Raw genomic sequence first — 14,783 nt, forward strand, 5'->3', positions numbered from 1 at the left:
AGAGGAACCTAGTCTAGAAATATGAGAGAATCTTTGTTGTCCAAATGCTACTTTGCCAGGAGCACCTAACAGTAAGTTGCCTACATTTGACAGTTTACTGTGATATTTGTTGGCACTTTGCTGAGCTTTGTGTCAGGACATTCAATTAGGAAGCTCCTATTCCCAGCTCTTTGAAATCCTTCTTCAAAAGATCTTAGCACAAGATATGGAACTCTGGAAAGGCAGCTGCTACTCTCCAACCACATCTACTCAGGCTCTTAGATCCTGCTAGCTGGTGCAAAGTCTAGCTGGTTTTGAAGAACCACTCACCTTCAGACAGCAAGCATGCCAAGTCCAGTATCCAACACCTCCCAATTAGCACTCCTCCTATTCCATCCCCTCCAGGATCACTGAGGGCCTCTACCCTCACAAACTGTCAGAATGCCACCAGTCAAACAGAGGATGTGTGACATGACAAGGATTCCTCAAGAGGCAGTGAAGGAACTGCAGCTACTGTTTCCTACTAGGCAGCTACCTTCTAACCCATTGATACTTGAAGCTATACCGCAGGGAGAAGGGACCCCACCCTGCCAGCAGCTTAGTCTGTGAGCCATTTCAAAATACCATTTCTTACTTTCTGATAGCCAGCAGAGAGGTACCCAGATGAAAGGCAGCACAAATCACCACCACCACCACCTGGTATTTAGAAACTTTACCTCCAGGAATTATGAAAGCACTCAGGAACAGCATCATTCTACAGAATGCCTTCGCTCTCCATTTGGCTCTTAAGCACTGTGTCAGTAACTGCTTTTCCACTGCCTAATCCAGAGATGTCAGAGACCTGCTGACTCCCTCGCGGACTACATAACACTGGTGGTTCTGTGGCAAAGGATCTCCACAAGGCAGAACTCAAATGAGAACAGATTCTTTAGTTTTGAATTAACAGATTGTGATACTTCTATAAACAAGAAGAAAATAAACCTAGTGATTGCCAGTAATATTATTAACCAGCCAGAATGTTTCAACATAAAGAGGCAGCCCTAGTGCCAAGCTTTACTTTGGTCCCACAGGGTAGGTCAGCAAATCTGAGAGGAATGACTAAGTCTGGGAGACAGGTAAAACCCAAATGGCTTTTAGAGACCAGAAGATTCCTGCAAGGTTTACTTGCAAAAAAAGGAACTGAATACAGGGACTTGTAGACTACTTAATGAGACAGGAGCCAGTAAGAAAAAGTGTCATGCAGAATAGGCCCCAGCAGCCAGTAATAATTTATGTGAAGTACACACTTCAAACTGCTTTAGGTCAAGCACCTGAGGAATATACAACAGCACAACCTCAAGGATCTGTATTTTAACCCATTTCAGACTTTGCATTAGTCTTACAGTTGTCCCCAACTTACTGGTATAACAGCTTGAATTAGCTAGAAGATCATACAACATATAAATATACACAAATCTACCACTAAAAAAAAAGATAATCTAATTCTCCAGCTACTTCACAGTAACCACTGCTGCTGCTTTTAAAATGTGCACATAATTGTCAAGGGTATTCAGACTAGTAATATTTATTGCCCAAATCAAAGAAAAACATTTAGATAAGTGAGAACTTACATGACTGTTGAGCTATCTCAGGTGCCAGTAGCAGTCTGGATACAGCAAAACATAACAGCTAGCTTTTCCTGCTTGTGTAATGCACCACTACAGAAGTGTGCACAGAAGCAATACACACACACAGAGCACTAACTCTAGGGAGAAAAAAAGAACAAAAGCACATCAGCTTGGGGACTGCACTTCAGCTGGCTAAAATAAAGAGGCATTAAGAACAAATACTGCTTCTGTTGGAAGCAGGTAACTGCAATTCACACAGGTGAGAAGCATCACATTGTAGATGGCTGTTGGCATTTTGGGGTTTAGGTTTGTTTTGTTCTGGGTCTGTTTAGCGTGTAACACAACTCATTAGACTCTTAACCCATCAGTGATGTGTTAGGTGACTCAGTCTCTGCTCTGAACAAAAGACAGGACACCTTACGTAGAGATAACATCCCCGAAGCAGCGGTTTATTTTATTCATTTAATTCCAAAACATTTAATTTAGAAGTCTGGCATCTCAGTCATCCATCTTAACATGGGCTAATATTGACATAGTGTTGTCAGAATACACAGACAACAAAACAGCCAAAGAGTTTACAAAAAATAAATCCATGGAACTTCAAAACAACTGCAGAAGGTTACAAGTATCAAAACTCTTAGGTAGATGCACTGCATTGAAAGAAACTGTGCACATAAGTTAGAGGCAAAAAAACCCAAATTGCTACTGAAACCTCACATTTCAAACAGTTTATTGTAAACTGATGAACAGAGCTGTCATTTCACATCAACTTAAGTGTTTCCATTGACTGAAAAAAAATTTGGGGTGGCTAATTTACTTTGCATGCACAAACTGTACTGCTCAACAGAACTGTCACGGCTCAAGTGGAAAAAAAATCAACTGGAACCTCTCTTCAATTGCTTGCCACTGTTCTTTCCCATATTTTCCAATCAACAGGCAAACTAAAAATGCCTCATTTACTATGCATCTTTCTGCACTGCTCAAGTGCAACTAAGATAAATACAGCCAATGAAGCAACCAATCTATCAACGCCCATGAAGACTGATCTGAAACTGCTTCTTGATAAAGAGGACAGCAGATCTCAACAGCTGTACAATACAGATATGCTTAGCACTAGATATTTAGTGTGACTGTGGCAAGGAAATGTTGGTGATGATGGGGATGGTGAGTGGATGAAAGAGGGATCAGAGGAAAGCTTTTTAATTATTGCCCTCTCCTGCTTCTTCATCTTGCTGATCACTTGTCCACAGAGTGAGGTTATCTCGAAGTAACTGCATGATGAGAGTGGAGTCCTTGTAGGAATCCTCATTTAGTGTGTCCAGCTCTGCTATGGCATCATCGAAGGCTTGTTTGGCTAAAAGGCAGGCCTGCTCAGGAGCATTCTGGATTTCATAGTAGAACACTGAGAAATTGAGTGCCAGCCCAAGCCTAATTGGGTGAGTGGGCTGCATGTGCTCTTTGCTGATCTCAAAAGCCTCTTTATAGGCAGCTTCTGAGGCTTCCACAACACTGTTCTTCTTCTCTCCAGCAGCAACTTCTGCCAAATAGCGGTAGTAATCCCCCTTCATTTTCAGATAAAAGACCTTGCTCTCATACTGGAAGTCATTGCAGTTCTTGATCAAGTATTTATCTAGGAGAGCCAAAACATCATTGCAGACTGTCTCGAGCTCCTTTTCTATCTTCTCCCTATAGGCTTTAACCTTCTCCAGCTTCTTCTCATTCCCATCTGCCATAGTCTTCTGCTCTATGCTGCTGATGACACGCCAGGAAGATCGTCTTGCTCCTACTACATTCTTGTAGGCTACAGACAGCAGGTTTCTATCCTCATTTGAGAGAGGCTCATTCAGCTCAGTTACCTGAAAATACAGAGATCAAATTTAAAGAGGGTGCAAATTTCTTCCAGTATTTCTGTCATTAAGTGCAAAATTCACAACTCCTTCTACATCCCAGTTTTTTCCAGACAGGAGTCAATCTGCAACGTTCAAAGTTTAAAACTATTTCTGCAGTCAACACTTGAAGAGCAAAATCCCCACAATTCTGTTGCAGTAGAACAGGTATTCAAGAAGCCTTTGCAAACCACATTCACCAAACAGAAGTGAGTCATGCTTGTGTCATGTAGAAGCACTGACAGAAAGAAAGCTCAGTTTTTTTACAAAGTCTGCTATAAATATTCAGACTACACTCTTAGTGATGAATTTAAATGTACCCAGAATACCAGCTCTATGACTCTGGAACACAGCACAGACAATGGAAACTGGTGCAGCTCTTGTAATTTTTCCCCCCGATACATTCTTTCATCAACAGCAGAGACAGAAGCTCTGCAGTCATTATGATTAAGCTCTGCGTAGTACAAATGGAATTAGTGTTTTCATTGTATCTATCACTCAGGTAGTGAGTACTTACACAATGTAGTAATACAAAAGTTACCCTGATTCCTGCTACCTGCAGGCAAATTTAAATGACAAAACTTGAAAGAAACTGCATAGAAATAGAACAGAAAAAAAACATAAGGAAAACTCAGCGATATTACACTAAAAAAAGGGAACACTCCAAACTTCTAAATCCATTTATATGTACAGAAAAGCCTATAAATTGAACTGGAACCTCAAACTTTTGATTAAAAACCTGAATCATTCCAAGACTGAAATTCACAAGGAGTAGTATTTCATATGCAATGGATTTCAAAATTACACATCTCACATAATTTGGATCTCCCCAGCTTTGTAGTGTAAAGGACTCTCTACCGTGTAGCTATACTAGGGAAGCACTATACATTAATTGAGGTCCTGAGTACTACATAATAGGATGAATACCCTCTGAAATACTAAAGGTTTATACAACTAAAATGTTTATTTCTGGATGATCTAAACCCAAAGCCACTCTGTCCTGTGCTCTCAAGATGCTCAAGCATTTGTTCCATCAGGTCAGACCCTGTAACACACTAGCAGTACATCTTTCTCTGGAATGTGGAGAGGTAGCTTTTTACCTACCATGTAGGGTCACTGCCAACAGCTGGAGTCCTGCAGCAGCATTTAATGCGGAGAATACCACACCCCTTGGAAGAATGCCATTTAGTAACAGCACATCTACAAATTGTCTAATTTCTAGTATTTTCAGGGGGAAAAAAAAAGAATACTAAACTCATTAATTTAGAGCAGCAAACTAAGAGAAAGTTTCATTTTCCTCTCCTGCCTACATTTTATAAGCCAAAATACCAAAATTCTCCCCAAGAAAATTAAGTTTAACCAACAAAATATTCTATTATTGAGCAGTAGCATCCTTATTTAAACAACTCATTTTCTTTAAAAGAAGGGCCTGGTAAGACTGTGTTTCTCCAGCTTTATAGTGACACCAGAAATGGCAGTCTTAGACGTTTTTCTTCCTTCAGTGGCAGTCTCAAAACCCATGCAAATACGCTGTCACTACTGCTTTGTGGTTTAGGAGGAACTGCAAGGCTGTCAGCTATACTGCTTATTGCAAATGTGTGGGGATATCAACAACCGAAATCGTTCTGATTTCTCTTCACAACTGGAAGCACACTACTTTCATATAGCACCTTTAAAAAATACTTAGATACCTTACACTCAGATTACATTGCCTTTTTTTTAAAGAAGACCCTTCAAATCAAGATATCCTGCACTGAGAATAGACATCTGAGACTGATTTCCTGTTGACAGAAGTACAATGTGTCTGGAGCACAGAATATTTGAGTATTATTCTATATGGGTAAGAAGTTGCCTTGGCATTTCTTTACAGTCAGGTATCTGTAAGCAATGCTCCATAAATGCTCAAGACACAGCTCTCTTAAAAAGCACTCTCAAGCTCCCAATTACAGAGGCTCATCATTATACAACTTACCTGAAAGCAAAAGTAGCATTACATAAGAGTACTGTGATTCAAGGTGAAAATTACACAGTAATTAGTTTTTAAAACTAAGAGGACATACATGTGGTCATATGCAACTTATTTACTTCTTTCCTGAAGTACAGCAACTGTGTTCTGTTTCTCTCATGTTCAGAGCCATACATGCACTGTTAGAGGAATGATATTTGGAAAAATAAAAAGATAGCTACTAACTACAGCTAGAGGCAGTCTTCTAGAGCAGCAGTGGATTTTAGTGGTTGCTGTTTCATGTTAGAATTAGCAACTGAAACACTCGAGAGAAGCAGCCGTTGCCTACATTATAGGCATCAACACTTGTAGTGATATCATTAAAATACAGCTTGTTTTACTACCTAGAGCCTTTGATACTGAGATACTCAAGTACTGCTACTTAGGATTAGATTGGTCATAGTATTTATGATGACTCAATAGCAAAAGTGAGTAAGAGCAGCAAAGTATCTTTTTAAAGGGAGGTGACATACATCACTGCCTCTAAACAGACTGATTCTTACAAACTGTGTGCTCCATTTGAAGCTGCTTTTTCAAACTAAAATCATCTCGAGTTCTTCAGCAGCAGTACTCTCAAGGGAAACTTCATCCCTCTTGTGGCCTTTGGGGCTCACAAAGGCCAGATCAGCAAGAACAAACCAAATGTAATCAGATACAGCAAAGGCACTGCAAAGCATTTACCATCATTAATGTTTCCCTGAACATTCAGATGATAGATTTATTTTTTTTTAAAAAGGACTAGACATGATGGAAGTTTGATCATTCTGCAATTTTATTTTTTATCAGTACAGATATGTCATTACAAATAATGTTCACTGCTTGGTCTGAAAGGAGCCGAGTTGCAATTGTAACTTACTGTTTAAACACCCGAGTATTCAGCTGTGTACGGAATGCACTGGGAAATTGTTACCTTACACAGAGGAGACAAAATGGCAACGTTAAAGCATGAGAAACGCTCTCTGTGCACTGGAGAGCTGCTATACCCGGATGCAACTACTATCTTCAAGTCACAGCGCTGATTCTGTGGGCGAGATCTCTATTCGTGCCTCTATCGTGAGGCAAAAGAAACCTCCAGAAAAGGAAGGGGCTCCTCCTGCTGTGCGTGGTTTCCCCAGACACCCACCGCGCAGCGGCCATCCCCCCTCCGCGCTTCGTGTCCCAGACTCCCCAGGAAGGGGAGACGCACCCCAAGGTCAAACCCATCACACCCCCCGCGGGAAGACGGCAGGGGCGTGTGCGCGAGTCTGGACCCTGTCTTGAGCAGGAATCAGATAAAGAGCCGCCGCGTTCCCGCCGCGGGGAGCGGAGGCGGGCAGTATTCAAACCACTGCCCTACGCGTCGGATTGGCGGGGTGCGGGAGAGGCGAGAGGAGGGCATAGGGACAGCCACACCCCCAGGGCAGGGACGGCCGAGGGAGCAGGAGGGCTGCAAGAGAGTCGTTGCGAGAGAATTAAAAGAAAAGAGAAGAAAAAAAAACAAAAATAAAGAGATATTTAGGTTCATTCGGGACCGACCGCCGTCTGTCTCATCTCCCTCCAAGGCAGACGAGAGCGGGCACCGCCCCACACGCCGGCGCGGTCCCGGCGCGCTGGTCTGGTTCCTGCTACCGCCCTCTCCTTTCTTCACCGCCACGGGTGGGACCTGGCGGCTCGCATCCTACTCAGGACCCAGCTCCGCCTCGCACCAGCCCGGACTTCCTTTCCCTCCCCCGCCACTACCCACCTACACACTCCTCCCCGGCTATGACCCACAGCCACAACGCTACCAGCCCCACTCACCGACTTCATGGCCGAGGCCATGTCGTCGTATCTCTCCGCCTGCTCGGCCAGGCGGGCTCGCTGAAGCAGCTGCTCTCTGTCCCCCATAGCCGCTTCCGTGGTGGCTGCTGGGCTTGGGCACTCTGCGCCCCTCGGAGACAGACGAAACGGGGGGCCTGGGATGTGCTCCTCGAAACGCGCCGGCGGTGCGAGAAGGGAACCCGGAGGAGCCGCTGCCTCAGACCGGCTCGGCTCGCCTCAGCCTGCGCTCGCGAGGCGACGGTTGTGCGCCTCGCGCTGAGGGACCGCGGCAAGGCGGGAGCCGCGCGCGCTCGCTGCGTCCCCTCGGCGGCGTGAGCAGCTCGCGCCTCTGCGCCCGGCTCGGAGCCTCGCGCTGCTGTCGCCGCTTGCGCCTGCGCGCGGGGAAGGCAACGGGGGGGCGGAGCCGCGGGGACTGCAGGGGAGGGGCGGGGGCGCCGCGCCCCCGCGCTCTATTTGTAGGTGACGTCACTTGCTATAAATAGCCATGGCGGGGCGCCGGCGCGGGCGGGCGCCTGCGCGCTGTCTCTGCTGCATTTTACTGCTGCAAAGGTGGAGGTGGGCGGTGGGCGCGGGCACTGCAGAGCCCGGCCGGGGCCGCTCCGCCGGACGCGACACGCGGGTGGTACTCGGTAATCGGCCGCCGTCTCCCCTCCTCTCCCCTGCCCTGTCTGCGGCCGATGACATAGTGCGAGGCTGCCACCGCGGAGCTCTGGCCGCGCCCCGCCCGGGAAAGCGGCGGAGCGCGGCTGCCGCTGGGGCCGTGCCCTGTGTGGAGCGGCGCGCCGTTTTCACGTGTCCGGCCGCCGCCTCTGCGCCATGACGGCTTTGTGCTGCCGCGGGCCTTGGCCCGGCTGCAGCCTGTGCACCCATCTGCTGCAGCGGCGGGAAACACGCGTCCCGGGTCCCAGCTGCTCCAAAAGGGCCCGGGGATGGGGGTGACGGATGCGGACCGAGTCTGCTGCTTTGCCTGAGCGAGGCAACTAACTGCAATCTTCCTGCGTGTTTCAACATGTGGCAGTCGAGCTCCTCTTTCATTAATAGAGTGAGTACCTGCCCTACATACAAATCACACTGCACAAGTGACAGAGCTGCTGCCGCTGGCAGCAGAAATGCCAGCAGCCACCTTCTTCCTCTGATGCCACAGGTTAACATTGTTTGTCTATCCCACAAACAGCATTTGAACCTCACTGCACACAGGGAGCTGCTCTGCGCCTCAGTGAAAGCTGTGCCTACCCTCAGCCAAGTCAGCATCACTGACGTGGGCAACAGCACCTACACCAATTCCACGTCTGTCCTCCCCACCAAGGGAGAGGACAGAAAACGCATTGGGCACACAGGGAGCACGCTGGTCTCACTCACGACACGCTTTTTCCAGTCTATTGTGTCAGCCAGGAGTTTTTAGCCTCAACTCTTTAACGCTGGCATTTGTTAAGCACCGATGTCATTTAAAACAAACACTGCAGTTAGTTTCAAAAGGGAATAGATGAATACTGTTTTTTTCAACAGGACATAAATGATAAAGATGACAACAGTTACATGTAATAAAGCATGACAGATAAAAATGTCACACAGAAAGTTACAAAGGGATTGCTGGAACATTCAGGAAAGCTCGGTGCAGTGCTGTGAAGCACACAGCTGTACCTACACACCGCAAGCTGAACTGCGCCTCTCTCTCCTAGCTGGATTTTTTTTTCCCCCCGTTTCCAGGAGAAGGCAGTGACACAGCCTTAACAGCACAGATCCCAAGTATCACTCTAATCCATCACCATCACTAGTGCAAAATTTGCACTGATTGTACCCGAGGATGAAGCTTCCTTTACGGGCAGCAAGACCATGTTCTGGAAAAGGGACGAGTCCAGATTTTAATGTATCTAACACTTAGGCAAGAACAGTGAGAGATGGGCTAATCCAGAATTCCCAGGATACTTCTCCAGTGTGGAAACCCTGCAGTTGTAGTAACTTCTTATTAGAGATTAGTCAGTCTGCAATGTTCCAACTGTTCTGAAAATCTGTAGGGTCTAGCAGAAGCTTTCTGGTCTCGTGCAGCAGTTTCAGACTCCCGAGGGAAAGAGATTACAAAATACTTTCAAAACCAGTTATTCACCCACTGAACCAGACAATCTGCATTGATCTGCCAAATACACGTGGATAAATCTATACATGCACAAAACCCATTCCCATTAAATGCTTTTCGGGTTTTTGATTGAAGCCTCTGTGTAATGGAGACTTGAATTTCTCAGCCTAAAGCATCTCAAAAATTCTTAGCCCTGAATCCAGGAGATGATAGCAACCTCCCTGATCCTAAAAAAAATAATTATATCCAAGGGTTCTAAGAAAAAGGACTAAAGCAACCATGCATGCAGCATTTCTGCAGTCTGCCTGTAACCTAAAGAAAGTGAAGAAACTGCAGCTCACACAGATAAGGTCGGGCGGGTACCGATATTCTATCTGTGCTCTGCCTAGTGCTCTAGATTTGCAGCCTTAGCAGTGGCTCCACGGAACAAGAGAGGTACAAAGGAGAACACCTTAGAGCTCACGCAAGGAGTTTTAATTTGCTGCAACACTTAAAAGCCATGTTAAAATGTCTTAAAAACAAGGATCTGTAAATGCCAGCAGCCCTTTTGCCGGAGTGCTGCACGGGGCGCAAAGCGCTGCGTGCCTGGGGCTCTCCTGCGGCGCCGGGCTGCCAGGCACCGAACATGACGCTACCGAGCTCCGCGCTTCCCAGCACAGCTCCGGCAGAAGCCCAGAGCGGCCGCTCGCATGAGGCAGGACTGGGAGCTGTTGGCAAAGTGACCACACCCAGCAAGAATTTGTAGACGGAGAAACTTGTAGTACTGAAAATTGCACCATGACCTAAGGCAGTGGCTCTGCTCCACAGGCCCATCGGATTGTTGCACAGCACCGATGTTCCACAAATAGCTCCATGCCGAAATGCCATTCGACTTCACTACTCGGCTTCACACGGGGACAGCGGGGACACCAACGCAGCCTCACAGGGTGTCTCCTGGTGCTAATGTTTAGCTGAGGGGACAGAGCTAGAAAGGGAAACACAACAGGGAACTACTCCACGCCATTCCCAGCCATTCTCCCCGGCAGAAAGCCTCCTCCTTTTTGCCTGTCCTGCCGCTACAAAGCCCCTGTCACTAACATCTTCCTCACCTCTCCAGCAAACAATCTTCCCTCTCTTCCATGCAGCAAGGAAATGTTTTATTTGGGGAACTGCTAAATGGTAGAAGTCCTGGGGACAAGACAGAAAAACTGAGCGAACAGAAGCAACTACCAGTGGGTGGAGGAGGTTAACCAGCTTCCACATCCCAGCAGAGGAAGTAGAGATGAGTAAGGCAGAGAAGGAGAGCTGGAGAGTCTGTGGGCATCTTCTGATCTTGGAAACACGGTGACTGGCACTCATGTGAGGCATGATGCTCAGAGGAGAGATTCTTTCACAGGCTTAGGACAGTCTGCAAGTTTTATTGTTAGAATCCTGGCAGCACATCCCCCCAGTAAAGTGAAGTAAGTGAGCATCAGGGAGGAAAGGTGTAACCAATGACAAGATCAGAGCATGAGATAGGAGTGGGTGTAGCTAAAGTGTGATGATTCTTCCCCCAACCACAAGGGACTGTAATTGTAACAATATATTTCTAGCTAAACCATACACCACAGTTTAATGACCAATGGAACCCTCTAGGCTGTCACAGTGTATGTGAAAATATTCCACTATCTGTCATATTTCAATGAATCTCGAATCATCCTCACAGAACCTCCCTCACAACTGGGAGGTAAAACCTAGAACGAAGGGAGAAAGCCTGCAGTGCTGATTGCTCAGCAGCAGCAGGGTTCATGCTGTGGGTATCAGTGCACCATCATAGGAGGATCTCTAAACCAAACAGGCAGCCATGTGTGCAAGCCCTGCAAGGCTCTCCATGGGAAAGGTTAGCTCTGTACACTGACACCCACTTGGGATCCCCATAGAATACACCACAGCATTCACACACAGCAGCCTTTGCATGCCCCAACCCCTGTGCAGACTTCAATTGACAGATCCTCAGAATTCTCTGGCAAAACGTGCAGTTTTCAAGCACTTGCTCTGTTCAGAGTCCAGCGAAGAATAAGCACTGTGTCTGAATAAAAGAGATGGCAGAGTTTGTAATTGTCAGAATGATTCAGGGATATGCATAGGAGGCTGTGAAGCACGCTCAGTTGTGGGGGTTTCTTTAAGTGGCAGGAACAGAGTAGCTAACTGAAAGCTTTAACTCTTTACAATCTGCTTCAGACCACAATATCTGTCCAGAATGTGGTTTTATTCTTTATGTAATCAAAGTAACCAGAACTCAGAAGCATAAACAGGAAAACATGAAAAAGCCTGCTTATCAGCAGCTGTCACCACAGCACCACACTGGAAAAAACCTCCACATGCAAAAGCAAAACCCACTCAACTTCTTTTCAGTAAATACTAAAGTAAACAAACACCAACCCCCACACACACACCTAATTTCTATTAAATCCCTGTGTTTTCAGAGGCGCCGAGCCTACAGATAAGATCAGAATTTAGATGTCCAGCATTTCTGGAACCACCCTGAAGATACCTTATGCTGGGCATGCACAATTAAGGACTCAGCATCAGCAGCCACATTTGAAAAATAAGCCCAGATCTTTCTTAACAAATGAATTTTTAGTGCTCTTCACATTTTACCAGAGTGGATTAGTTTGACTTACAACTGGATGAAACCCCATTGAAAATGACTGATCCGAAACAATGCCCTTCCACTGTAGAACATGTCATGAAAGATTGGGGGTAAAATTAATGAAGTGCAGAGATAAAACAAAATACCTTTGCCAACCTTGTCAGAAGTGGCCTCTTTCTCTGGGTGCCTTACTTGAGTTGCTGTGTAAAAGCTCATTTCCTCTGAACATGAGGCCCCAAGCAAGTTGAGCCAGGCACCCAGAACAGAGACTGCCTGAAAATACCAACCTTGAGGTTGTGTCTCCAGGCATTCATCCTGAGTGGGCCTCAGAGGTGCCCTTCAGTAACAGCCATAGTAAGTGGACTGTCAATGGGACTGAGAACAAGAAAAGCTGCTTCTCATATCATGAATCCTCACCAGCACTGGAGCAGAGTAGCTCAAGTAAGTTTTTCACCAGCAGTTGCCATGCACATTTGTGTGCCACGCTTACAACTACTTGTAAGCAACAGCTCAGTCTCTGACCCTGCTGGTCGTAGGCCTGTCCATTGAACTGCCAAGAGGAGTGCTGGGAAAAGCAGATGCCTGCCTAGTGGAAAAGTGTCCTTCTCACTTCAGGGACAGCCAAGGAACAACTTACAAATGTGCTCCTAGATTTCCATCCCCTTTCTGTGATCAATTCACACATTTAAGTACCAGGGTTTGGGCTCTTGTATGAATGTTCAGGTTAAAAATGGCTTTTGTTCTTCTATCTAGGGCAAGCTCCTTCCTTTGACAGGCCATGCCATGCTGAGGAGGAGGAATGACAACAGCAGGTACAGCACATTCAGCTCAGGGCAGGTCAGCCACGTGCTCAGAGCGCTTCTAATTACAGCTCCAAAGAAGAACAACATAAACACATCCAGAGATTGCTACATATGGTAGGACAGGGAAACCAGAACATGACGATGAGGATACAAATCACATCTAAGAAATGAGAACAAAGACACAAATTTAACTCAAATGCTAGCCCAATATGAATAAAATACAAAGAACTCCACTATGCTGTCCAAACTCCACCCAGCAGCACAGGCAGAGAAGGCCAAATGCTAAGCACCACTGGTATTCAGCAGAGATTCACTTGATCTCTTCGTCTACTGCATGGCTGTACAGCCCATCTGCTCTAGCTCTCCAATGTGGAAGCAGCAGCTCTGAACTCTCTCAGCTACATGTAACAGCATAGTTGAGTCCTGTGAGATCACCTGCATGCACAGCTCACAAATTCTTGTCCAAATGCAATTAGCTCCCTGAAAGTGTTTTGTGCAGATTCCATATCCAGGTGACACAGGGCAAAGATGCTAGTGGGCCAGAACATATTGTACTTCAGCCACTTGACATCTCCTAAAAAGAAATACTTCTAATTTGCTGGACTTCATATATCAAGCTTCAAATCATCTAGCAAAAGTTTCCAGAAGATATTTCATCTGGGAAATGACCTAGAAAATTCCATTGTCCTCCAGAGAAAAACTGTGCCAAATTTGGAACTGAAATTCATCAAGTGAAGTATAAGAGAGAAAGCTTTAATTCTGCTTTAACTGCAAAGCCTTTTTCATATTCTAGGCTTGATTAAAAAAGAGATTTGTTGTCCTAGCACTCTTTAGACATTCTGGTAAACTCAGCCTCTTCTTTTTAATAAAAATCAAAACAACTGTGTTGTTGAACTGTTTAAACCACTAAAAAGGCCTCGGGACACGGATGCCGCTGAGGCCAATTGTGAAACAAAGGTCAGTTACCCCCAGACCAACACACCTGCAGTGCCCAGCACGGGCTGTCCGCTTAGCCAACAGCCTGCTCGGTTTTGAACGACACGAACCCACAGGTTCCATACAAGTACTGCTAATCTCATCTAGATCATCTTCCCTGGCAGGAAACAGTGCTAAATATGTGAAAGGAACTGAAACGAGTCTCACGGGAAGAGAGGCATCATTCGTCTTCCCTCCAATGCGTCCAACAGCAGGGAAAGGGAAACACTCTGGCTTTCCTCCGCAGGTGTTACATACCCCTGAGTAGCTAAATCGTAGCACTAGCGGTGATGTGAGGGATCATTAGGGGTGAGAATCGAAGTACCTTAGCTGGCGTCTCACACGGTAACCTATCAAGCTGCAGGGTGGATTTTGCTGCTTGCACTTTTCCTGGCGCACCAGTGTCTGGCTTTCTTTTAACCACAGGCCGCAGAGAAGCCGCAGGTCCCGCCCGCCGCAGCGCACACGCCTAGCAAACGGGTTGGGGCAGCGCGGCAGGGCTAGCAGCGCCTCTCGGCTCGGGCCGTCCCCGCCGTTCCCGTGCCCGCTCCCGGCCGCCCCCGACCCTCAGCGCCGGCGGCGCGCGGGACGCCAAGGGGCGCCGCGCGCCCGCTCCGCTTGTTGCTATGGCTCAGCGGCGGGCGGCAGCCAATCAGAGGGCCGCAGGATATCTTTGGCGCTGTTGCTACCCGCGCGGCGGGTGCCGGACCAATGGGCGGGAAGCGGGAGGGCGGCCTGGGGCACCCGGGCGCACCCGGGCCCTCTGCTCGGGTGCGCGTATGGCCGCGCTGCTGAGGGAGAGGGAAGTACGAGCCTAACACACAACCCCTCCAAAACCTCTGGCGAGAACACGGCCTCCCGGGTGCGACCCACCAGAACATGCGGAGCTCCAGGGGCACAGCCGCACAGGTGTTCCCTGGGCAGCTGCTGCCAGGGTTGTAATGCATAATTAATGCCCATGTCTGCATTACCACTTCACACCCGTACCTTGAGAAAGAGTCATTCATATAACCTTTATTTGCTAACTTTATTACAAAAGGTAG

The 14,783-nt window shown here is 47.0% G+C and overlaps 1 protein-coding gene across 1 annotated transcript; it reads right to left on the bottom strand.

Moving 5' to 3' along the window:
• Window positions 1–2,014: 2,014 nt before the first annotated feature.
• YWHAH (tyrosine 3-monooxygenase/tryptophan 5-monooxygenase activation protein eta) lies at window positions 2,015–7,641 on the bottom strand. Its single transcript, XM_009911044.2, has 2 exons — window positions 7,257–7,641; window positions 2,015–3,442 (listed from the first exon to the last, which is right to left on the bottom strand). Exons 1-2 carry the CDS (start codon window positions 7,341–7,343, stop codon window positions 2,786–2,788), a joined length of 744 nt encoding a protein of 247 aa, XP_009909346.2. The 5' UTR covers window positions 7,344–7,641; the 3' UTR covers window positions 2,015–2,785.
• Window positions 7,642–14,783: the final 7,142 nt, after the last annotated feature.

This window comes from Dryobates pubescens, chromosome 25, assembly GCF_014839835.1.
Source record: "Dryobates pubescens isolate bDryPub1 chromosome 25, bDryPub1.pri, whole genome shotgun sequence".
Lineage (NCBI taxonomy): Eukaryota > Metazoa > Chordata > Aves > Piciformes > Picidae > Dryobates > Dryobates pubescens.